Source organism: Sitophilus oryzae, unplaced genomic scaffold (genome assembly GCF_002938485.1).
Source record: "Sitophilus oryzae breed Bouriz unplaced genomic scaffold, Soryzae_2.0 scaffold_1716_pilon_pilon, whole genome shotgun sequence".
Lineage (NCBI taxonomy): Eukaryota > Metazoa > Arthropoda > Insecta > Coleoptera > Curculionidae > Sitophilus > Sitophilus oryzae.
This window is the reverse complement of record NW_022146409.1, coordinates 2,551,490-2,578,490: the sequence shown is the minus strand read 5'-3', so window position 1 is coordinate 2,578,490 and position 27,001 is coordinate 2,551,490. Positions and strand designations below refer to the sequence as shown.

Sequence of the window (27,001 nt, the reverse complement as noted above, 5' to 3'; positions counted from 1 at the left end):
AGCGTAAACACCAGCCAAAGGCGGCCGGTATAGGTAGCAAATTTCCCTGCTAAATAGATGACGTAGTAGGTTGGTATAACAACAAGTCTAGAGTATCACATCAATGTCACATCCTTTCTGACAAATACAGGCAGTTACATATAGTTAGGCATTTAGGCAGGAATGTGTCTTAGCGCCTCTCTTATTCAACATATTCATGGCAGCGCTCTCCATTATAGTAAACAGTAAACTGCAGGAAAGAGGAATGGGCATTAGATACAGATACGACGGCGATGCACAGTGGATCGACCCGATGCAATTTGCTGGACATTCAGCAATTATGCAAAATTTCTAACTTGTTTTTGAATAAATGTGTTCTAAAATCTTCAAATTTGTTGAAAATAGTCATACCTTAATTATAGATAACTTACTGAATAGTGGAGGCAGGGGTGTTTTTCCAGAATATATATTTTATTTTAATTTCCGTATTAAATTGACTATTACAAATTAAACTGCATAATTTCATACTTATTCCAAAACTTAATGAACTTTTTATCATATTTTTATTCTATATGAATTATGACCTTGCGATTTGTCCAGTTCTTTAATACCAACATGTATTTAATAACAATAATTTTCAAAGACTTAATTATTTGTATAGTGTATCACAAAAAAATAAATTTTAAACAAAATTTTCCATAGCCATCTTTACTGCAAGCGGCCGCGATAAAACTTTGTATTCATAAGTTTAGCATAAAATAGAGAAGTCATACCCACCAACAAATAATGGGGACTCGGTGGGACTTTTTGATTATTAGGAAAGAAAGACGCAAACTATAATAAATTTCGCTGAAAAACGTATATTTTCACGGAGAATAGAGTTAAATAAACACCCAAATGTTTCAAAATTTCTTTTAAATTATTCGTTAAAATATGGGCTAAAACTTTTGTATGGGGCACATGAATTAAGTCATTTATTTAATCCATAATTTGCTCTATAATTTTCCCACATATTAAATATCTTTAACAAGAAACGCATATATTGTATACCATAATATATTATAGCTTTGGGTGAATTTTTCAATAATATTCGATTTTCGTTGATTAAATTATGGTTTTCTAAATGTGTATTTGAAGAAATTTGTATTAAAAGTTTAAATACGATCGTTCAACTGTGCGAGGGCGCGGCGCGGCGGTCTGTTCAATATAAAAAAAACTTAGGGCAAAAACACGTACAAACTTCAACACAGAACTTCAATAGGCTGATCCCTGCGCTCTAGTTGCAAAAACGTTACAGAAATTACAAGAAATGCTGAACACATCGATAAAACTAAAATCATTTGTACTCACACGGAAAATGACATCAATGCTATAAAAATTGAAGAAGAACTATTGAAATGTGCAGTGGAAAATATCGGCAGTTTGATTTCGGATAAGCTAATATCGAGTCGGAAATTCAGCACAGAATTAGCAGCGCCTCAACAGCATTCTGAAAATTAAAGACAGCGTTTTCTCCAATCGTGACTTGAGCACAAAAACAAAACTTGCGGTGTACCGAGCAATAATAATCCCCACAATGTTATATGAAAGTAAAACCTGGGTTCCGTACCGCCGGCAAAAGAACGCATTAAACAAGTTGCAACAAAAACAACTTAGACAATTCTTAAGAATCAAATGGTACCACGGCCACCATGTCTCAAACGTGTCGGTTCTTAAAAAAGCTAGATGCGAGAGCGCTGAAGTCATAATTATTAAATCCCGCTTAAAATGGGCTGGTTACGTATGCAGGATATAAGAAAACTGCCTACCGAAATCTCTTCTTTACGGTGAACTTGTAGACGGCAGGAGTAAACCTGGACAAATCAAAAGGTACAAGGATATATTCCACAAAAACTTAAAGGAGATAAGCACACAGAATCAGTGGGAGGGAGCAGCGCACAATAGAACGCAATGGGTAAGAATCGTAAACTCAGTTAACAGCGACAACCAAAAAATAAAGAGGCAATAAAGTAATAAGATTTTTGTATGTACGGAGTGCGGAAGGGAGATAACATCGGGCTTTTCAGTCACAGAAAAGTTCATCAAAGAAAACGCCTTACCTAAGCAATCTTCTGATGCGTGTCAAATACTCATCAGCAAATAATGGTAGTAAGTAAATAAATAGGTAGTAGGTTGGTCGATGATGCTGTAAGCGTGTTTTGATTGCTTTGATTTCAAACTTTTGTTTTTTTATGATTAACAAATAATGTCAATCGCCAAGTCATTACTTCTTCGAGTCGTACGTCATCAGAAGCGCCTAACTGCTACCAGTAACTCTATCTTATTTTTCTCTATCCAGTTGACACAAAGTTAATTTTTGATTGCTTAATAGTCCTTTTTTATCTGATTTTTTGTTTTGTTTTAATTTTAATACGAATTTCATTGCTTGGAATGTATTTATTTTATTTTAAAATTAAATGTCTCACCATTTTTTTACGTAAGCTACTATACGGAGTGAGTCTTAGGCTTAGGATAGTCGATGTTGGTATTCTCGTTGCCATGCGAATTGTTTTCTGGATACGCATTGAGCACATATTGGCAGTATCGTGATTTCTCAGGTATCTAATAGTAAAATGTAGATAAAACAATGAAAAATATTAATGTTGCGTGGATTTCATAGCCTATTGTTGAGCTTTGTCAACCTAATTTCCTATGGATATATCATTATTCTTATCATACGAGGGAAATGTTGAAAATGATTTTCAGCATTTTCGAAGTTTTGAACAATATTTATGGCTGACAAGTCGTAAATTATCAATTACGTATTGAGGAATTTATAGAATAAGTAGGTAGTTTTCACTAGAGAGCAAGAGAACGCACAAAATCACAATTTTTTCTATTTTTACTGACAGTTCGACAAGTAAAATGACCCTTTAAGGTAGCCGTTTTCAAATCGCTTAGCGCAATGGGTAAAGACGCTAAGCGCGTCAGATGAGAATACCCAAATCGGTAGTTAAGTCAGACGTTAAGTGCGCGCTAAGCAAAAATTAACGTCATATAAGCTGAGCGTCTAAAAGCGCTTAGCGTTTTCTAAGTTACAGAATTCGGGCCCAGAGATTCAATATCATGCCGCTGTGTTTTTTTTTTTGAATACTTTAACCTAATAATACCACCCGTGGTTGTTTAATCAGTGGGTTTTATTTATGCACTGGTCAATCTATATCACAACAGAATGTAGAATGTATAATGTTTAGGAGGGGAGTTAATCACCGCGACCTTATAGATCTATTGTGTGTTCCCCTTTCTTGAGTTATAACGAGTTATAACTCATCATACAGTCTCAGGGCTTTAAGAAAAGCCAGTATCTGAGACGGCTCCACAGAGGCCAGCTCTCCATCCTCGACATCAGACGTACCAAGGTTCATGGCACGAATGGTCGTCGTCTCGGCGCACTCAGTGATAAGGTGTTCTGGTGTTTCCCCATTTTCCCCACAAAATCTGCATTCGCCGTTGTTTCTCAGTTTCAGCCTACTGAGGTGTTCGTTGAGGAGACAGTGTCCTGTTAGAAACCCCGTGACAATCCGAAGATTGTTTTTACTTAAATCAAGGAAAACCTTTGATTTTTCTCGGTCGTGTCTTAGACCGTTGGAAGACACCCATTCCAAGTTACGGATGGAGTAGATTCTTCAGTTCCGCTTTCAGTTGGTTCCCGTTTGGAAAACAGAACGGTTCTGGTCCAGTTAGTGGAGTGTTCGCTCCTTTTCTAGCTAGATCATTTGCTTTTTCATTGCCTTCTATCCCTTGGTGAGCAGGCACCCAGAGCAGGAGGACTTTATTTTCTTGGCCTAATTTGTTGAGCTTCTCTAGGCATTCTTTGACCAGCTTCGAATTGATGGTTACTGAGTTGATCGCGTTAAGTGCTGCTTGACTATCGGATAGGATGGCAATTTCCTGTTTTCGATAGTTCCTATCGAAAGCTTATATATATATGCTTTGGTTTTGGAAGTATCAGTACACCACTTGATGGTATGGTCTTTTATATGCTGAGTAAGCGTTTCTTTCTTCCAATCCTTTTTATTACTCAATACTACAGTGAGGTGTTTCTCAAAGTTGTAAATTCTTGGTATGCCATCCACTGGGAGTTGGAGAAGTGGAATTTTATTTTTGAGGGTGTTCCAAGCCCCTGACCTGAAAATTCTCCCAGTACTGTTTCCGTCAGTAACCATTCTAATCATTGCCACATTGGCATAACTACCGACGACAATGTGCAGTGGTGTTAGGTCTAGAATGACCTCCATTGCTGCTGTTGGCTGACCTCCATTGCTGCTATCAGAACAGAAAGCAAATGTCCAAAAATTTGTCACATATATATTTTTATTACAGCTGAGGATTGGATCATTTGGTTTTACAACAGCAAAATAAAACACTAATTTATCAAAATACAACAAACCACGTTTACTTTTAACACTGAACTCTTTTGGACAAATATGAAATTTATAAAAAAAATAAAGGTCTAAATGTATCGCTAATAAAAAAAAATGTCAAACTCGCATGGTATTTGACATAAAACATTTTCAGTTTGCTGTTCTGTGGTTTGTGGGTTTTACGTGAGTCAATAACAACTGTGTATTTTGCGCTTTAAATAATGTGCGTATATTAAAAGCTTTTTCCATCCCTTCTAATCTTTTCCGAGAATTTTCGGCTGTTTGGAATTATGAGAGTTATTTATCATGTGCGGTGTGTATCATTTCTTTTGTTTGTGTTTTGAAATTCGTAACAATTTTTTTCCAGAGCTTTTTTAAATGTAATGTTAATTTAGTGTGTACGATCTTTTATCAGAGTTTGATTTTACTGTTGAAGGTTTTTTATTAATTCAATTTTTTTTTTCGTTAAAATCTAGAATCAGTGAATTGATAATATCTCCGGTGCGCCTCAAAAGTGGCTCACCTCTGTAACTATTTTATTTTTTTTTTCAGATAAAAAAAAACGAGATTTGGTATGTTATGACATAAATTAGGATTGATTGACGTATTCAATAGTTTTTGGTCACTTCCTGTTTCACCAAAAATGAACTTTTGATTTTAAAATGGCACCCTCGTTTTTTTACTTTATTCAATAGAAGATGGAACTCTGAATAGAATGACATATAATATGTAAAATTTTGCCATTTTCTTATGCAGGGTGAGTTTCCTACGATGTTCTTTATGGGTATCTCGAAAACTACTGGAGGTAGAGAGTCGGTTAAATGTGGAAAGAATTGCAGATTTGTGGGGTCATAAATATGCGCTTTTCAGATTTTTGAAAAACTTCATGGCTTACTAGATATTACGAAAAAATAAAATTTTGGCTATTTAAAAAATTGTCCCTAATTCCATTATAATCTATTTTTGTAAGTTGTAGATCATCACATCCGTAATGAGTTTGTGTTCTCCGATTTTTTCTAAAGCCTGCCATTTTTGACATATGACACAAACATATGTTTTTTTAAATGGAAATCATAGTTGGCCATGACTTCATTATGAAATTCGTAACAATTTTTTTTCCAGAGTTCTTTTTAAATGTAATGTTTATCAAAGTAAAACCTCTGAAGGCGGGTAAGGGGACAAATAACTCACAATCTTTAAGATGTTTATTTAAATGTTAATGCTTCAAAAAAAGCAGGGGGGCGACATGTTTCGGAACTTAAACAATTCCCATCATCAGGCCCAGAAAAATAAAACAATTACAATCAGAATAAGAGAAAATTCCAATAGTAAAACAGAGGTCAAAATTATAAAATACGATCACAAAACAAGTTACAACGTTAAAAAAATTTTAAAAGGTTAAAAGGTTATATCTATCACAATAATTGTTCAATCACAGATAACAATATGGGAAGCTTAATTTGAAAATTAAAAACAACTAGACTAAAATCATAAGGTGAGGGGAGCCGTATAATCCACTATGATTAGATAAATTGACAGAAAAAACAAACAAGGCAATATTCAAATCATAACTCAATGCACAATTCAAAGAAATTTACTTAAACATTAGTCAAATGGATTTTGAGGGATAATTTTTTTATTTTTTGTATTAGTCATGTAAGTTAAGAATTATGATTATTTCAATTTGTATATGTAGATATTTAATTTTGTAGGATAAATTTTTAGTTATGTTAGTTAGAAGTAAGTCCCCTTACCCGCCTTCAGAGGTTTTACTTTGATAATATGTACTCACACTGGGTTAGAGAACGTTTAGTAATGTTTATTTTGTGTGTACGATGTTTTATCAGAGTTTGATTGTACTGTTAAGATTTTTCATTAATTCATTTTTTTTGTTAAAATCTCGAATTTTCAGTATTGATAATAATATATCGGATGCGTCTCAAAAGTGGCTCACCTCTGTAACTTTTTTATTTTTTTTTCAGATAAAAAAAACGAGATTTGGTATGTTAATATACGACACAAATAAGGATTGATTGACGTATTCAATAATTTTCGGTCACTTCCTGTTTCACCGGAAATTACTACAACTTTTGATTTTGAAATGGCATCCTCGTTTTTTTTTACTTTATTCGATAGAAAATGGCACTATAAATAGAATGACATATCATATGTCAAAGTTTGCCATTTTCTTATATAGTTTATTTGAAATTGTAACGTGCAGTTCGTAACGGCAATTGGATTCGAAATACCAAGTGTGTGGTACCAAATTATTCGTAAAAAAATGCTTTTTCCAAATATGCTAATTAGCCACCCTCGTTCCATTTGGAAAATTTGAAATATGATTAAAAATACGATTTGGGCATATTTTAACCGGCCAGAGGAGCGCCAGTCTGTACACGGCATCGTTAATCGTCGGTATCGGTAAGTTATGTTAGTTGTTGTAATAGTTTTAGTTTTCATTAATAGGGCATATTGCAAATTTGTACCGACGCGACGACTATCGGTATCTCTACCGTGGGGTTAACAAGGGCACAGTAGAGATACCGATCCTCGTCAGTACAAATTTGCGATATGCCCTATGACCTATCGTAACTATGACAACAACAATTAACACATTTTTACTATTAAAAAACTGTCGTAACTATGCCGTGTATAGAATAGCGCCCCAGGACAAAACACGAAAGACATTAGATGATCAAATCTATTTTTCCAAGGCTCCTTGGTTAAACATTAGTGTTTTTAACACAGCCATGGTACTCTAAATTGAAATTTAAAATACGATTTTTCTAAGCGAAAATGTCAAAAGTTGAGAGTGTCATCGAATCAAAAATAAAAATACCGAGGGTGCCATTTAAAAATCAAAAGTTGTAGTTATATTCGGTGAAACAGAAAGTGGCCGAAAACAATTGAATACATCAAAAATCTTAATTTATGTTAATTTATTTCGAAATAGCTGAAAATAAAGCAGTGAAAACCCGTAATGTATTTTTTTATTTTGGGCGCTGTATCCTATGACAGCTAATAATAATACATAAGTTCTACGAGGTGCGTCTCAAGTGGCTCATACCTATAACTTTTTTATTTGTTCAGATAAAAGAACGAGATTTGGTATGTATAGGTTAGGATATATTGTATAACATAAGTTAGGATTGAATGACGTAATAATGACGTAAATTGTTTTTGGTGAACTACAACTTCTGATTTTTAAATGGCACCCTCGGTATTTTTTTACTTTATTCGATACAAAATGACACTCTGTATAGAACGACATATACATATGTCAACTTTTGACAATTTCGCTTAAAAATCGTATTTTAAATTTTAATCTAGAGTGCCTAGGAGCCTTGGAAAAATATATTATCTATATTATCTATATCATCTAATGTCTTCCGTGTCTTGTCCTGGTCGGATAAAATATGCCCAAAGCGTATTTCTAATCATATTTCAATTTTTTCAAATGGAACCAGGGTGGCTCATTAGCATATTTGGGAAAAGCATTTTTTTAAAAAATGGCAAAATTTGACATATGACATATCATTCTATTAAGAGTGCCATTATCTATCGGTACCATTTAAAAACCAAAAGTTGTAGTAATTTCCGGTGAAACAAGAAGTGACCAAAAACAATTGAATGCGTCAATAAATCCTAATTTATGTTATATACTAAGATACTAAATCTTGTTTTTTATCTGAAAAAATAAAAAAGTTATAGGGGGTGAGCCACTTTTGAAACGCACCGGATATATTATATAATTGGTCTGTTTTTCCAAAAAAATATAATGCCTAGAATAAATATTTATAATGTTAGAATAAAAATATTCAAATATATGCAATTTAAAATTTGCATTTTTCATACATTGTGTCTTTATATGGCAATCAGCACGCAAGCTCATTAAAGGCCATATTTTTAGAAAGTTACTTATTAATCAATATTTTTATAATTATTACAAAACGTTATGAAACATGAACAGTATTATATTACCAATATCCAGCAATAATAAGTTAAAAATTGCTATCAATCTTTGGTCTCCTAAGCCAGCCACACACGTTTTAGTACCTATACTTACGCAAGTTTAGACTTAGGCAAAGTCGATTTTTTTTTTGTTTAGCTCTAGTCAGGAAATCAAAAATTAAAACTTTTTTGAGGCTTGTATGAGTCTAGATACTCCCAATGAGTGGGAAGAGGCAGCTCACAATAAAACGGAATGGAAAAGAATTGTGAAGTCAGTTAACAGCGACAACCAAAAAGTAAAGAGGCAACAAAGCACTGAGATTTTTGAATGTCTGGAGTGCGGTAGACAGATAACATCACGTATCGGGCTTTTCAGTCACAGAAAAGCTCATGAAAGAAAACGCCTTGCGTGACCATCTTCTGATGCGTGTCGAATACTCGTCAGCGAGTAATGGCAGTATATGTATGTATGTAGATACTTTAGCAAAAAAATTTCCACACACGTCGCAGGTATTTTCTCAAGTCTAGTTTGTGCAAGTATACAGGGTTGTTCACCACATACGACACGGAGTATTGTAGCTAAACGATTAGATTTTTACAAATTCTAAGTTTTGAGTTCGTTGAAGGACTATTAGAGCTACAATTTAAAAATAATTTTACAAGATACAGAATGTCCCAAATAAGTAAAAAATATTATAGTTGTATTTTTTTAAATCGATCACCCTGTATATTATTATATTTTTAGATTCTACGATTGAAACAAAGGTAAATTTGATTAATGTTTATCACACTTAAACCTTACCGTTTTTGAAATATTTTCAATTTTGTGAAATTGCAGTAAAAAATTTAAGGCTTCATTTCTCCAAGGGTATCAAAGTTTTTAATACTAAATATTTACAGAAAGAAAGAAATTGCTTTATTGTCATAAAAAATTTTACAATTTTGTTGACAAAGCTTAAAAAAAAAAGAATATAAAAAACATATAAAACTTCACTTAACAATAGAAAAACATATAAAACTAACAGCAAACATACAAAACTAAAACAATACTTTATACAATTATAGAAATTGTACATTGTCAAAAATTTATTTAATTAAATATAAATAAAATATAAACATACATGTAAATAAACAACTGTATATAATGTCAATACTAAATTTAAATGGATAGAAAACAAAATCATTTCTTAAATTTAGTGAATGTGTGTTAAATTTAGAACCCTAGATATTAATAAAAAAATCGTTAACCGCGTAAAAGGCTTTCTCCAGTAAGTATGATCTCAAGGCTCTGCGAAATGCAGGAAAGGATGAAATGGAATTAATTTCAGATGGCAGATGATAGTGCATTTTTTTTTGCATTGTACAATTGGGAACTCTTTACTAACTCAGAGTGAGGGGTTGGCAGATACATGTTATGCTCTGCGTTCCTAATTGGATAGCCATGAACTGGCTCTAGAGAAATACTCGATACGTGCTTGCGAACTAGGCAGACGGATTCGAGTATGAATAGGGAAGGAAGAGTTAATATTTTATATCTTCTAAACAAGTCCCGGCAGTGAGCACAACTGGTTAGCCTCAGTGAATATCGCACAGCTCTCTTTTGTAATTTGAAGATACGCTCAAATTGAGTCGCACAACACGCACCCCAGAATGGAAGTGCGTATCGGAGATGCGACTCATAAAGGGCATAATAGACTGTCCTAGATGTTGACAAATTAAGCACATTAGCAACTGATCTAAGTGCGAAACAGGCAGAACTTAATTTTTTAGCTAAAGCATCGATTGCAAATCCCATTTTAAATAGTTGTCCACAACAAGGCCTAAAAATTTCACAGAATCAACGACGTCAATGGTGGTATTATCAAGTTGAAAAGGTAGCAACGTACTTTTATATGATAAGACTTTAGTTTTAGAGACGTTGAGACACAGATAATTAGAATCGCACCATGTTTTTATGTTGATTAAGTCACTGGAAATGGTTCTATGAAGTGCCGTGGTGTCCGGGCTGCTCCATGTGAAACAAGTATCATCCGCGAAGAGACAGATTTTACCACTGATGTCCAGACTAGCAATATCGTTGATAAACAACAGAAACAAAATAGGACCTAGCACTGAGCCCTGAGGTACTCCGCATTCTATTGGCTTGCAAGAAGACACAGTCTTATCAACCCTCACACGCTGGTTTCTGTTGTTAAGGTAGGACTTAAACCATTCAAGAGGCGTTCCCCTGATACCATAGTACTGCAATTTGTTAGTAGGATGTTATGATTAACACAATCGAAAGCTTTCGAGAAATCACAGAAAATTGTTGCTGTAACGAGACGGTTGTTCAGACTGGAGTATACATTATTAAACAGCGAAAACATAGCGTCATTTGTACATTTGTTACTCAAGAACCCAAACTGAAAGGGGGTGAGTATTTTGTATTTTAGAAGAAATGATACAAGCCTCTTTTTAACCAGTCTCTCCATGATCTTCGATAACGTGGGAAGGAGTGCAATTGGACGATAGTTGGAAGCTTGCTCTTTATCACCTCCTTTATGCAAAGGAATAATTATCGCCGACTTAAGGCAATTTGGAAAAGCACCATCTTCAAATGACATATTAATTAAGGCTGAAAGATGGTTTAATGTACATTCCGGCATACTAGAGAACATTTTAAGAGTAAGTCCGTCAGTCCCTGCTGAAGATTTATTTTAATATCATTTAATGTATTGCGAAGCTCTGCCAACCCCACAGGCGTAAGGAAGAAACTGTGCAAATTAACATTATAGTCAGAGAGAAATGATAGAGGATCAAGGGAGGGTGAGATAGTATTCACTATATTCTTCGCCACATTTACAAAGTAATTGTTTAGGTCCTCAGGTGAAGTTGAGGTTATGTTGGACGAAGAAACCTTACTCCCTCAAGTCATTCACAATCGACCATGTTTCTTTGGCAATATTACCGGACTCAGTCAACCTCCTATTGTAATAGATGTCCTTGGTGGCTTTTATAGTCTTATGGTAAATTTTCCTGTAAAGTTTCACGTACTCGTGAAAGAAGACACTATCCGAGAATTTTTTAGGTGAGATAAAGAGCGCATGTTTTTTGCAGATGTACGTAGGCCCTTAATAGTCCAGGGTTTATGATGTTTAATTTTGACAGGCCTGAGAGGAAAGGCTTTGGATGCCAGACCAGATAATGTTTGTGTAAATCTGGAAACTTCAGTGTCTACATCACCAGAGATGACATGCCAATCTGTTGTTAGACAAAGCTGCTTAAAATTTATAAAGTTTTTTTCCGAAAAAATACGTCCTAATTTACGAAAAGTGTTTCTACTCTCGGATTTTATGGAAAATTTTGTTAATACTCCTTCATGATCAGAGAAGCCTGAGTTCAACACAGTACAGTCAACCAATTCTGGATCAAAGGATGACACGACATAGTCTATAGTACTAGAACAAGTTCTAGTGATTCTTGTTGGTGCATTAACATGCATTACTACACCAAAAGTCTCGAAGATAGACTGGAGAGATACCCGAGCATCACACACACTGGAGAAGTCAATATTAGGTCACCACACAAGATCAACCTGCTATTCACAGGCAGGGACTCTAGCAAACTCAGTAATTTCTGAAAGAACATATGCATATCTGCGTCAGGTGTTCTATAAATACAAACAATATAGAGGTCATAAGCAATGTGGTAGATGATAGAAAATTCAAACATTTTCTCGGCTAATAAGTGATCAAATTTTGTTATTGCCGTAAGGTTTTTGTTGGTAGACATTATCATAGTACCTCCATGAGATAAATTACTTCTATTAAATCTATATTATATTATCTATTGATCAGATATTGTGTTGCAATAATAAAAATTATACTACCTTATACAGAGTGCCCAAAAATTTAAATTAAATAATTACTAGCTTTAAACAGCAATAACTTGTTTAATTTAAATGGAACACCCTATATATTTTACGAGAATCAGATGCACAATTTATTTGTATATCAAATTGTATTATACCATTTTTTACCTATCTCTTCTTTTATAAAAATGCATTTTCTTATAATTTAGACCTCATTTATCACTATACATATGGAATATTGACATTTTAGATTATTTAAAGCAACATAATATGTACAAAATGTACAGGTGGTAAAAATAATAATATTGCAAGCCCATTTGTTTACGAAAAGTAAACTATTTAAATCTTTGTAAAAGAGTATACCTACCAATTAAATATACCACCATTATTTCTACCTAAAAATTAATTAATTGCATAATTAATTCTGATAAATTATTGTAAATAAATGTGGATTTGACTCAGAAATCAATATAATAATAAGTTAAGAAAATGAACGTCTCCGTTGTTATAAATAAGCATTCGTCAAAAAATGAAATAAAATTTATAAGGTCTTACTTTTAACCACACTATCAAATACACATACAAAATTTAGTTTTATAGTATTTGGAGCAATTGTTATTAATCAACGTAAACAGTCAATTAATGCAGTTTGAATACTAGGATCATATTAATTGGTCCTCTTTAACCAAAAAATGTTAAACAGTTTTTTTTTTATTTTTTAATAAAATAAACGAATTATATCTACAATATTAGTATCTGTACCTTTGAAAATTTGTTACATTTTTATAAATAATCTAAAATGTCAATATTCTATGGGTATAGTGATAAATGAGGTCTAAATTATAAGAAAATGCATTTTCTACAAAAACTTGAAAAGATAGGTAAAAAATGGTATAATACAATTTGATAGACAATTAAATATACAGGGTGTTTATATTTATATTACATTTAAATTAAAGAAGTTACTGTCGTTTAAAGCTAGTAATTATTTAATATAAATTTTTAGACACACTGTATAACGTAGTATATTGTTTATTATTGCAACACAATACCTGATCAATAAATAAACTTCAGTAAATATTTAGTATTAAAAACTTTGATAACTTTGGAGAAATGAAGCCTTAAATTTTTAACTGCAATTGAAAATATTTCAAAAACGGCAAGGTTTAAGTGTGATAAACCTTAATCAAATTTACCTTTATTTCAATCGTAGAATCTATAAATAGAATAATATACAAGGTATTTCATTTAAAAAAATACAACAATATAATATTTTTTACTTATTTGGGACACTCTATATCTTATGAAAATATTTTTAAATTGTAGCTCTAATAGTCCCTTCAACGAACCCAAAACTTACAATTCGCAAAAATCTAATCGTTTAGCTACAATACTCCCTGTCATATGTGGTGAACAACCCTGTATTCTAGCGCATGATAAACGATTATTGATACAAATACGTCAAATAAACCTGAAAAAATTCAACATCCATAATTTCAGTCCAGAAGGATCTCTAATTTCACAAGAAATAGTATTCAAAATATATCCTGTTCCGACATTCATCTTGTTTATTAGAGAACAGAAGTATAAGAACAAACCGTTTCAAAGAGTCAAGAAATAATTTAAGTTTGCTTATATAATTTGTATTGACGCGTAGTAGGCCTTTGTAGTGCAAAATTATAAACTCTTTCACCGTGACAAATATCTTTTCAAATTAATAAAAACAATATAAAGAAAATGCTTTGTTTTAGATAAAATAAAATAATTTGTTTAGCATTTCTCTCATAAGAGGGTTTTATTTTATAAATAAAATCAACATAAAATAACGCGAATTCATGATCAAAGGATACAAAAATAAATTAAAAACGTCAATAAAATGGCCATTGAATTTTTCACGGATATTTATATCCAACAGATAATTTTAAAATAGATTAGAAAATACGTTTTACGAAATGAATATATATATATATATATATATATATATATATATATATATATATATATATACAGGGTGAATTTCTAGGTGAGTTTCTCGGAAACTACTGAAGATAGAGAGTCGGTTAAATGGGGAAAGAATTGCAGTTTTGTGGGGTCATAAATACGCCCCTTTTAGATTTTTGAAAATGTTCATGGCTTCCTAGATATTTAAAAAAAACAAATTTGGGCTATTTTAAAAATTGTCCCTAATTCCATTATAATCCATTTCACACAAAAATGTTTTAGATAAAAGTTTTAGATAATCATATATTCTTAATCGGATGACAAAAACTTATGTTTATTTTAAATGGAAATCATAGTTGGCCATGACTTCATAAAAAGCGCCATTTATTAAGCTTTTCAGCGATATAAGCTATGATATAGTTTTTTTCCAAAAATTACTGAGTTATAGCCAATTCTTATCAATTTTAAGCAATTTCACTTAGATTAGATTAGATTCTTAGAGGTGGCTTTCGGCCTGATCCACTGCGACCTTCTCAAATCTATTGTGGTCCTCTTCTGATCCTTAGATTACATTCTCCAGTCCTATCCTTTTCACAAAGTTTAGCAACTTGGAGACTGAACCCTCCATGTAGCTCCTTGGCAATGGCCCATCATTGCCTATTACCGGGAACTGCACATTTGCCAGGCTGTCACACCGACATAAAATGTGTTCTGACGTTTCTTCTTCAGATTGGCAGAACCTACACATAGCTTCGTCTGTCAATCCCATCAGCTTTAGATGCCTATTTAGCTTACAATGCCCTGTTAGTAAACCTACTACAGCTTTGACTGTCTTTCTGTCCTTGCTTATCAAGTCTACCGTGAATTTTGGCGAATGTTCTACAATGAACCTTTTCGCCTGTCTCTGCCCTGGTGAGTTTCTCCACCATTCTAGAGATTTGTTGGCCACCCATCGTTCCGTGGCCATTCTCGTGACCGCCTTTGCAGTGCCGTAGAAGGGTTCTGGGCATATGAATGGCATGGATGAGCCTTGCTTGGCCCTTTTTAGGCTTAGCCTTTTCGTTACACTTGTGACCCTCGTGTCCTGGCACCCAGGCCAACGTAACTGTGCTACGTTCGCCCAAAGTATTCAGAGCACGCACACAGTCCCACACTAGTCTAGAATTGACCTCCGCGGAGCGGAGTGCCTTTAGCGCCGCTTGGCTGTCTGTGAAGATGGCCACAGAACGATTTGTTCGAGCAATTTCACTTAGTTAGCCATGGAAACAAGTTCAATTGTCTTTGCTCTCTAATTAATTATACCTTTCTCCAAATAAAAAATATTCCATCAAAAACATAGAATGTAAAAAAATGCCAGCAAAAAGTCTCGCCAAATGCCAAAAATGAGATCTCATGTAAAACCAAGTCAGTTTATTTTATTTGGTTTCTCTTTAAGCACCTATTCAACAATTTTGTTATAAATTGTTAGTATCAATATTAGTCATCTTTATTTCTGTAATAATTATAATGACTTGGCAATTGCACAGCACCATAGTTATAAAAGAATAATCTACCATCTCAATTATTAAGTAAATCTAAACAGTGCCCCCAAAAATAAAGTTTTTTAATTAGAATAGAATATCATATCGTGCAATTGCCAAGTCATTATAAGAACCATAGAATTTTGATGACGGCGAGTGAGTCACTGGCGAAGTTAAAGAAGTTTAACAAGAAAAAAATGCATAATCCTTGAATTATTGTTGGTACATTGATATCCAAATAAAATCAGTAGAGACCACTTCGATTAATTCTTGTTTTCCTTTTTCTCGACTGGAAAGTCAGTTACCGGTAGCGGCTAGACAGCTAAAATTTAATCCGTAAGGACATTTCGAGATTTCTCATTTTTTCTTTCTATAATAAGCTTAAAGCTACCTAAAATTCGAAATTTGAAGTTTATGACACATTTAGAAGTAGGTACCTTAGAATTTTGATGATCTCAGTGAGTCAATGTCGAAATTAAAGAAAATCGATAAGCGATAATTCATAAACTATGAGGTATAATTACTAGATATTTTGGTAACCTAGCCAGCTATAGTATGTCTTCGTGTGGAGTAAAAATTAATATTCTTGCTTTATCCACAACGAAGTTACAGGGTGGTCAAAAATGCCGCTAATACACTTGGCGTGTGGCTGTGCTTAAAGAGCTTGAAAAAAAAATCCGTAAATAAAAAAAAACAATTATTATATAAACTTTTTAAATTGGTATTTTTTCAGAAGATCGTAAAACCTGTTTAGAATGAAGGACCCATTTCTCTGGGAAAACTAAATATTTTTCTGTTAGGTTTAAAATCCCACGTCCATAAATTAATATAATACTTGCTTTGAAACAGCTAGAAACGACTAGCATCAATCATTAAAGCTGTAAAACCCTAAATTTTAACTTCGAGATTATATAAGCAAAACCCCTAGAAAGCAATAAAACTCTAAGACGACACTCTTAAATATAAAGTAAAGTTCACGTAATGATATTCTGAAAATTAAGGACTGTCCTCCTTTTTTTTATCCAAAATATCCAAAATTATGTGAAATAAATAAACATATAAGATGAAACAGCGAAACCTAATGAAATCAAATTATAAATATGATTTGTTTTGGTTTTTTTAAGGACAGACCTTAAAATATACTTTAGTTAGGGTTAGTTTTAATCATGTGTAATTGTGTTTACGGTAATTATAATATTTACACGGATATTAGTAATAATTTGGAAAATAACGTAGAAATGGTCATAGTAACGACATCTGTGACAAGTAAAGCCAACTAGACCGGGAACGACAGGGTAGTTGAGGTTTTCTCAGACCAATCAGACGGTTCCTGAAAAGCGAACCCGAAGAGGATTTGAGAATGGCTCGGCTTTTGGTGGTTCCCTATTCTTTTTACCCGCCCATTTTAAATATTTCGAGGTTTAGGAAAATAGATTCTTGGATCAGTTCGGTACTGACTTTTAAATTAGACGGTCGAATTTACTCCGTGTAGATCTTATATTATCCAGTGGTCTTTTTTAATTGTTTTAGTAAGTTCTCTATCTAAAGATTTTCTCAAATAAATTCTCAAGTTAGGAAATTCTAAACTATTCATGCTTACAGTATTTTAATTGTTGTTTTTGGATTTTCTCTAATATTTTTCTTTATTAATGATTTAAGACTTTCTGTTTGTTCTAAAGGCTTTAGTAAATTTTAGATGTCATTGCATAAGTGATTATTTTGCAATTGTTCTTTTTATTAAATTCTAATTTAAATTTAATTGTTCAGTGAATATTTTTTTAATATATTAATTTTCTGCCAACGATAATTCTAAGAGAGATTTGAAAGTGTATGCTAATTGTAGATAATTTAAATTGGACTAATAAGAAGAATATTTTGATTTTTTTTTAACTTTATTATCTCTGAGTTTTAATTTCAATTCTCTAATTGTCATTAATTATTTTTGATTCAATTTCTTTCTTTTTCATTAATTATAAATGTTTTGTTGTTAAATCTTTTTCTGTATTTTTTATTTATCTATTTCTTTATATTAAATATAGTTAGGTGTTGTGAAAAATCGGCATTTTATTTCTTTATATTACCTAATCACTAAAATATTAAGTTATTTAAAAGAACACTGGTGATAACCGGTCGAGTGGTTCAATCCAAAGTATGAGTCCAAGACCGAAGAGGTAGATCTACAAGGGGAACAACGAAGTCTTCGACAGGTTCTTGTTGTTGATGTATTGCTGATGGATGTTGACGTAATAAGGTAAGTGGCAATAGAGTTTATAGTAACTGAATTTAGAAAGAGCCCTTACCTTAAAAGTGCGATACCTTTTAATTTCTATTTTTAGCTGGTTATATTTTGTTTTTATATATAAACGATAAACTATAGTTACGCTCTGAAAAGACGGTGCTCTCATTAATCCAAGTTCTGCCTACCGCTGAATAAATTATTTTAATTATAAAAATTATATAAAGGCCACACTACCATGATAACGGACAAAATCTTGAAAGTTTTGTCACAGTTTTGTCACGTTATTATACCTTTTTCTAAATAAAAAATATTCCATCAAAAACATAGAATGTAAAAAAATGTCAGCAAAAAATCTCGCCAGATGCCAAAAAGTCTCGCAACACAATTCTTCTACTATAAAAAGTTGTAAGACCTTATGTAAAACCTGCAAGTCAGTTTATTTTATTTGGTCTCTCTTTAAGCACCTATTCAATAATTTTGTTATAAATTGTTAGTATCAATATTAGTCATCTTTATTTCTGCAATAATTATAATGACTTGGCAATTGCACAGCACCATAATAATAAAAGAATAATCTACCATCTCAATTACTAAGTAAATTTATACAGTGCCCTTAAAAATAAAGTTTTTTAATTAGAATAGAATATCATATCATGCAATGAATAATGCCAAGTCATTATAAGTACCTTAGAATTTTGATGACAGCGAGTTAGTCACTGGCGAAGTTAAAGAAGTTTAACAATAAAAAATGCATAATCCTTGAATTATTGTTGGTACTGTGATATATGAATAAAATCAGTAGAGACAGCTTCGATTAATTCTTGTTTTCTACCTATTTCTCGACTGGAAAGTCAGTTACCGGTATCGGCTAGACAGCTAAAATTTAATCCATAAGGATATTTCGAGATTTTTCATTTTTTCCTTCCGCTTAAAGTTACCTAAAATTCAAAATTTGAAGTTTGTGACACATCTAGAAGTACCTTAGAATTTTGACGATCTCAGTGAGTCAATGTCGAAATTAAAGAAAATTGATAAGCGATAATTCATAAACTATGAGGTATAATTACTAGATATTTTGGTAACCTAGCCAGCTATAGTATGTCTTTGTGTGGAGTAAAAATTAATATTCTTGCTGTATCCACAACGAAATTAAAGGATGGTCAAAAGTGCCGCTAATACCTTCGAGAAAAGGATGGTACGGCTGCCTGACTTGGCGTGTGGCTGTACTTAAAGAGCGTGCAAAAAAAATCCGTAAAAAAACAATTATTATGTAAACTTCTTCCTAAAATTCAGACAACCGATATACTAATTTACCTGTAACATTGGCAGGAAAGTGCACAGCAACTCCCCTAACATCCAGTTCTGGACCAACAACACATACAAAGTTATAGGCAGTACAACCACACATTTAACTATGTCACTGACAGCGTTATTTATAATGAAACTATAGGTCGGATCCTTATAAAGCCTGTACTGAATAATATGGAAAAATAAAAGTACATTAGACAAAATTCCGTAAGTTAACAAAGTTCCGTAAGCGAACACGATATACGACGCTATTCCTTCCAGTGACTTTTTCGGCTGAGGCTCTCGCAAATCCAACTTTTTTTCGCTGCTGTAACCCGTTAATACCTGATGAATAATATTTAAAATATGAGGATCTAAATCTTGCGGCGTACTAGTTGTATTAATTTTAGCCATTTCTGAGTAAATTTTCAGGCGTTAAAATACGAATTTTAATAATTTTTCGTCGATGTTTCGATGTTTTAAGCGGCAAATTGTTAAAGAGGACCCTATAGAAGGATAGCTTGCGCGTTAGTGAACTTGAAATATCCAGAAGAGTGCGATATATAGAGGCCCTCGCAAAGTTTCGCGCGCATGCGGGATTGTTTTGTGCCAGTTATTGTTTAAAAAGAGCCAGAGAAAATACCGAGTATTCAGATGAATACATGGTTAAATATCAGGGGGTGACTTCTCACCAAAATGTAGGTCTGAAAATGTTTAATTTTAAAGATACAGGATGTTCAACTTTACAAAAATAATTTTTTTCGTAATTATTTAAAACCATTATTTATTTTGCATTATTTCCTATAGGAAGAATTAAATATATACCAATGATATACATTATTGTTATTCGTCGTTTAACTTTTTAAGTTTTTTAATGTGGTCCAGAATAGAGGTGGGCAAATATCGAACGAGTCTTAAACCGCTCAAAACTCTTATACTCGCTTTCTTTTTATTAATTTTATTAGCACAAATAAACCAAGCGCCCTTTTTCGACATCTGCATATTATGTTTTTTGAAACGGGATTTTTATCCTAAAATTAAAAATATTAAAGTGGTGTGACCTTATCATTAACAAAAATGGCAATTTTCTTTAAAAAATGTTCTCGCACAACCCATCGACTGTTGGTTCCCAAAAATGCAAGATGCAAAAAACTCCACTCCAGCAAGATGCAAAAAAATCGCAACGGTGAAATTTTTGGTCAAATTTAAAGTGTTACATATATTTTTGTTACTATTTTTAGCCCTATTTTCATAATTTCTTGTTGTAAATAATTATGTCAACTTTAATTCATAAACTCAGTTTTTTATAAACTTTAGTATTTGGCATATTAGATATACAGGGTTAATCAAAGGGTTGTTTTTTTACCCTAATTTTAAAACACCCTGTACAATAATTTCCTGTGTTAATTTTCCTAAAATATAATTTTGCAGTCAGAACCATGTCTCCTGAGCATTTTGTTTTTTGATTCATGTCAATTCTTGCTTGGATTAATTTTTAAGAGCGAAATGAACTGATCACGATCAATATGCAATGTTTTCAAAAAATGTATTTTTTTAATATGACAAGATGGTTTTGGTGACTATTGTCGTAACGTCATATTACGCTGTATTACATACTCTATACTAAATATAAAAACGTTAAAGACTAATGATACAGTCCTGGTTTTAATAAACATTAATAAAAAACTGTTATTGTTTTGTTACAACCAACGATTTAGAATTTAGAATTTAGAATGAGTGGGAGGGGGGTTAATCACTGCGACCTTACAGATCTATTGTGTCCCCCTTTCTTGAGTTATAACTCATCATACAGTCCCAGGGCTTTGAAAAAAAGCCAGTATCTGGGACAGTTTTATAGAGGGTAGTTCTCCATCTCCAACATCAGTCGTAACATAGTTCATGGCACGAATGGTTGTTGTCTCGGCGCACTCAGTGATGAGGTGTACTGGTGTTTCCCCCTTTTTCCCCACAGAATCTGCATTCGCCGTTTCTTCTTAGATTCAATCTACTGAGGTGTTCATTGAGGAGACAGTGTCCTGTTAAAAACCCCGTGACAATCCGAAGATTGTTCTTACTTAAACCTAGGAAGATCTGTGATTTTTCTTGATCTTAAGCCCTCAGAAATTTCTTCGAGTGTCTTAGACCGTTGCAAGATTCCCATTCCAGGTTGCGGACGGAATCTTCCAAGTTCTTGAGTTCCGCCTTGAGTTGGTTACCATTTGGAAAGCAGGACGGTTCTGGTCCAGTTAGTGGAGTGTTCGCTCCTTTTCTAGCTAGATCATTTGCTTTTTCATTGCCTTCTATCCCTTGGTGAGCAGGCACCCAGAGTAGGAGGACTTTGTTTTCTTTGCCTAATTTATTCAGCTTCTCTATGCATTCTTTGACCAATTTCGAATTGATTGATACTGAGTTGATCGCTTTTAACGCTGCTTGACTATCAGATAAGATGGTTATTTCTTGTTTCCGATAGTTCCTATCTAAGATAAGTTGTACGCATCTTTCGATAGCGTAGATTTCTGCCTGTAGGATGCTAGAGTAAGTGCCCATTGGTTCGGAGTATTTAGTTCTCGACCCAAATACTCCAATCCCTGTTCCCGAATTGGTTTTGGAAGCATCAGTATACCAAGTTATGGTATGGTCTTTTAACTGCTGGGCAGACGTTTCTCTCTTCCAATCCTTTTTATTGCTCAATACTGCATTGAGATGTTTCTCAAAGTTGTACGTTCTTGGCATATCGTCCACTGGGAGTTGCAGGAGTGGTATTTCCTTTTTGAGGGTGTTCCAAGTTCCTGATCTGATAATTCTCCCAGTACTAATTCCGTTAGTGACCATTCTAATCATTGTCGCATTGGCATATCTACCAATGACAATAATATGCAGTGGTGTTAGATCTAGAATGACCTCCATTGCTGCTGTTGGACAGGTTCTCATGGCTCCTGTGATGCAAACATGCACGCTAGTCTCTGGACTTTGCACAGGTTTAGCCTTGGCATCCGTTGCTCTAGTTTTGTGTACCAGGCAACTGCTCCATAAATAATCATGGGTCTTACTATCATGGTATACATCCAGCGCAAAATGTTAGGGGAGCTGCCCCATCTATTTCCGGCCAGTCTTCTGCATACCATGAGAGCCTTTGTGGCTTTGCTGGTAGTGTTCTTAATATGCCTGTTCCACAGGAGTTTACTGTCCAGGGTTATTCCCAGATATTTAATGTGATGGCAGTATTTCCTTTCCATCTAGTTGGATTCTTTTCATGTTTTTCAGACTTCGCTTTCTGGTGAATCGCACTATCGCGGTTTTGTCAACAACCAACGATATTAAAGAAAACATATTTAATACTCAAGTATATACAAACAGAAAAAAAAATGTAAAAAATACCCTATTACTATGTATTGCCTCCTTTGGATGCTATAACTTCCTGTATATGTCCGTTCATACTGTCATTGAGGCTGCATATGCATATCATATTGCGTTATATTTTCCCATTCTTCTTTAAAGATCAAGCGAAGTTCATTTAATGAAGGTGGTACCGCTTCGCGACTTCTAACCCTCGTACCAAGCGTTTTCCAAACGTCGAACATGATGGGCGGTTTATATAGTAGTATATAGTTCACAATAATCACCAAAACCGCCTTGTCATATTAAATAATAACTTCAAAAAGAAATGATAATTGAAAAAATTGCAAATTGTTGGTGGCAAGTTCATTTTGCTCTTAAAAATTAACCAAGACATGAACTGACATGATCCAAGAAACAAAATGCTCAGGAGACATGGTTCTGACCGCAAAATTATAATTTAAGAAAATTTACAAACGAAATTATTGCACAGGGTGTTTTAAAGTTAGTAGTAAAAAACAACCCCTCGATTAATCCCATAATATAATATGCCAAATATTAAAGTTTATAAAAAACTGAGTTTAAGAATTAAAGTTGACATAATTACATACAACTTGCTAAAAAATATATAAAATAGGGCTAAAAATAACAAAAATATAACACTTCAAATTTGACCAAAAATTTCTCGGTTGCGTTTTTTTTGCATCTGAGTGTATAAAAACCAAAGATATTTAAACTCAAGAGATTGTTTACCTTTTTCCTTCATCGGCCATTATTCAATCCTTATTTTCGCATCTCTCTTACACCGAAAACATTTGCCAGTTTTACCTGTATATTGGTATTAGTATTCGATTAAATACCATATATATACTATACTACTACTGCCATTACTCGCTGACGAGTATTTGACACGCATCAGAAGATGGTCACGCAAGGCGTTTTCTTTCATGAGCCTTTCTGTGACTGAAAAGCCCAATACGTGATGTTATTTGTCTACCGCACTCCGGACATTCAAAAATCTCATTGTTTTGTTGCCTCTTAACTTTTTGGTTCTCGCTGTTAACTGAGTTTACAATTCTTCTCCATTGAGTTCTATTGTGAGCTGCTACTTCCCACTCATTCTGCACATTAATCCCCTTTAAGTTTTCGTGGAAAATGTCCTTGTACCTTTTGAGTTGTCCACCTGGCCTCCTCTTACCGTCTACAAGCTCACCGTAAAGCAGTGATTTTGGTATGCGGTTTTCTTGCATTCTGCATACGTGACCAGCCCATCTTAGTCGGGATTTTGTAACCATGACTTCAATACTCTCGCAGTTAGCTTTTTTTTAGCGATACGTTTGAGACGTGATGGAACCATTTGATTCTTAAGAGTTGTCTAAGGTGTCTCTGTTGCAACTTGTTTAATGCGTTCATGTGTCGGCCGTACGGCACCCAGGTTTCGCTCCCATATAACACAAATTTGACCAAAATTTCTCGGTTGCGTTTTTTTTGCATCTGAGTGTATAAAAACCAAAGGGGATTATTATTGCTCGGTACACTGCAAGTTTCGTTTTTGTGCTTCATCATGGCCATTATTCAATCTTTTAATTTTCAGAATGCTCTTTGACACCTGCTAAAACATTTGCCAGATTTACCTTTTATATTGGTATTAATATTGCCGATTAAATACCACAACCAATTATTAAGTAATAAATAATTTCGTTATACCTATTTCTATAATATATCAAGTACATTAATTTGCTAACGTCAATTTTTTCATTTAATGCTTAAATGCTTAACTATTTTAAATTTTATAATGGAATAAAAATATCATGATCGTGTTTCTTTTAATAATAAAAAGCAGTTTGGCAATGTCAGTTTTAGAAATATGCCGGCGTAGTACAACGGATTTCGAGGACGAATGAAAATTCCTAGATTCTCCTGTTGCGATGCTGCTATGCCGCCGATCAAGCTCCGTATTTTTTATTTGCAGTATTATAGTATTTTTGCGTTATTTTGTGGACTTCTGTGGACATTAATTTGAAAATATGGTGCATTCATGTATTGTGTACAAGAGAGTGTATCATTTAAATCCAAATTTAATTTTTCACCGGTAAATAAAAATATGTAGGGTTAGGTATATTATTATATCCCCTTCTCTGTAGATCAGAGGCGGACCTAGACATAAAAAATTGCAGATTTCTAAATTATATTTATTTTTAGGTTTATTTTTTAAATTGTATATTTATTAATTTATTATGTTTTTTAAATTATATATTTATTAATTAAATTATTTGTAGAAAAAAGGTACATGTGTGGTACGTACTAATTACTAATAACTTAATAACAATTTCTGTTTCCTTTTAAGAAAGGGTATTGAATAAGTATAATCTAGGTACCCACTTGGGTTTGACAAATCATTACCTACCTTTTGTGAAAATTTTATTGGGGTGTACCAAAAATTTAATACGGCTTTTGTTTTAAATTTTGGTTGCTTTAATGTAAATGGACATCTTTTGATATACATATAATTAATGTACTTATTACATGAATTTTATGAGTACTACATTTTGTTGTATTTTTTACATTTTATTGTATTGAAATTCTTTGCACATGCACTTTTATTATTTATAAACAATATGAATTTTCCTTTGCAAACCAGAGAAAAAAAAACTAAATATTTTTAAGACTAAGGGAAGAACTGTTTACTATACAATAGCCATTTTATTTTATTTATGATCTTCTAAAATTATCGCTAGACTTTTCTGATGACTGTATTATAATATCAAATAATTTTGTTTAGATTTGTAATAATTTCATTTAATGACATTCATTTATCGAATTTAACTAAAGAGCAGACTCCCTATTTGTTCTCATTGTTTCACTACGTTGACCATGATCATTCGACTAGGCAAGTGCATTATTTTAAAATTCCTCAACACCGAACAGCTAACTTCCAAAAATCTTTCAGTTTCATAGCGCCACATTTGTGGAATAATATTTCTAATAACTTTAAGTTTCAATTCTTTACAGATTATAAAAACAAATTAAAAATCATTTACTAAATTGATAACAATAAATCATTTAAAAATTATAATTTCTTCGACTGATTTGTGAGGTTCTTGTTCTTCTGATATGCCCATCATTGGTTGCTGTTCCGGTTACACTGTTTCGTTATGCTCTTCTGCTTATCTCCGCTCATCCCTGATAAAATTATATTTTCATTTTTTTTATCTAATTTTATTTTTTTTAATTCTGTTTATTTTTATAATTTAATTTATTTCTATTTTGTTTTTGGGGTCGCACCACTCTGGTACTTTGTGTCATTGTATCGGTTTTTTAATCGCGGTGCGATCCCTTTAGACACACATTTTAGTAGTTGTAAAATTCATATAGGTATATAATAAATATACATATAATAATAAAGTTTTTATCAAAAATATGTGAAGTCTACAAATATTAGTTTTTGGTAAAATATTGTGTTACTAGGTTAAAATAACTATTTTATTTTGTTATTGCTAATAGAGGGAGTCTCATTCACCGGAGATGACAAGGTTTGGAACAAGATATTGAAACTGCATTTACTAATACACCCAAAATTTGATATTTTATTTAATAAAATAAAGTAAAAAACGCTTATTGATTATTTTAATCGTTATTCTTATGTTAAAAACCATCTTATAATAAAAAATTATGCCGGTTTTTATTTATTTCGCTATCCTCCCTCAACTTATTTTTTTCCTATTAATATCGTCCCTCAACTTTTTACAATGCGACAAATATGTAAGTGTTATTAATATTTTTTTAAATTTATTAAACGATTATTTTAATTTCCTTAAAATACTGTCGGTCGATCGGCACGCCACTGGAAATTGACCTCAACCGTCTAATCTTTGTAAACAACTACATTGTTGCCGTTGCGCCGATACCCTATTCCCTTCTTTGTCCGTTCTCTCTCGCACTCGTTGATTTTCGCAAACCAATATGTGATGAAGGTTTAGAGCGTTTTATGAAAGGATCGTTGTATCTCCCGAGTTTAAATATCTTTGATAAAAACCATATTTGTTTCTTATGTGCATAGTTATATCATTGTTTGAGAAGGACTTGATTAAATATTCTGTATTTCTTAAAAATTTATAAATATTAAATATACAATATTTTATTATAAATCTGTTATATTTTACAAAAACCTTTAAATTTTTACATATTATCAATAGTTTGCAGTTTATTATTTTTACTCACGATATTAATACTCCAAAAAAAATGTTGTTCATAATAAATTGTTAAAATTAATTTCAATTCAAATAAGTCAAAATATTAAATTTTCAAAAGAATCGAGTTTTTTATAGAAATCTAATTCTATAATTGAGTTTAAAAAAATACCAATATGAATACCTACATAATAAAAAATTAAAGAAAATTATACTTGAAATATCCTAATTAAACTAACTAGAGCTATTCAATTCAATTATAATTCATGATTTCTTAGTTATATCTGTTACTACGTATTTCATTT

At 32.6% G+C, this 27,001-nt stretch overlaps 1 protein-coding gene across 1 annotated transcript in view; it reads right to left on the bottom strand.

Moving 5' to 3' along the window:
- The window catches only part of LOC115881354 (orexin receptor type 1-like), a 202,321-nt gene extending 182,642 nt beyond the window's left edge, over positions 1–19,679 (bottom strand). Inside the window, exon 1 of the mRNA XM_030898799.1 lies at positions 19,198–19,679. Coding sequence (XP_030754659.1) covers positions 19,198–19,584 — 387 coding nt within the window. The 5' untranslated portion in view covers positions 19,585–19,679. The remainder of the gene's footprint in view (positions 1–19,197) is intronic.
- Positions 19,680–27,001: the final 7,322 nt, after the last annotated feature.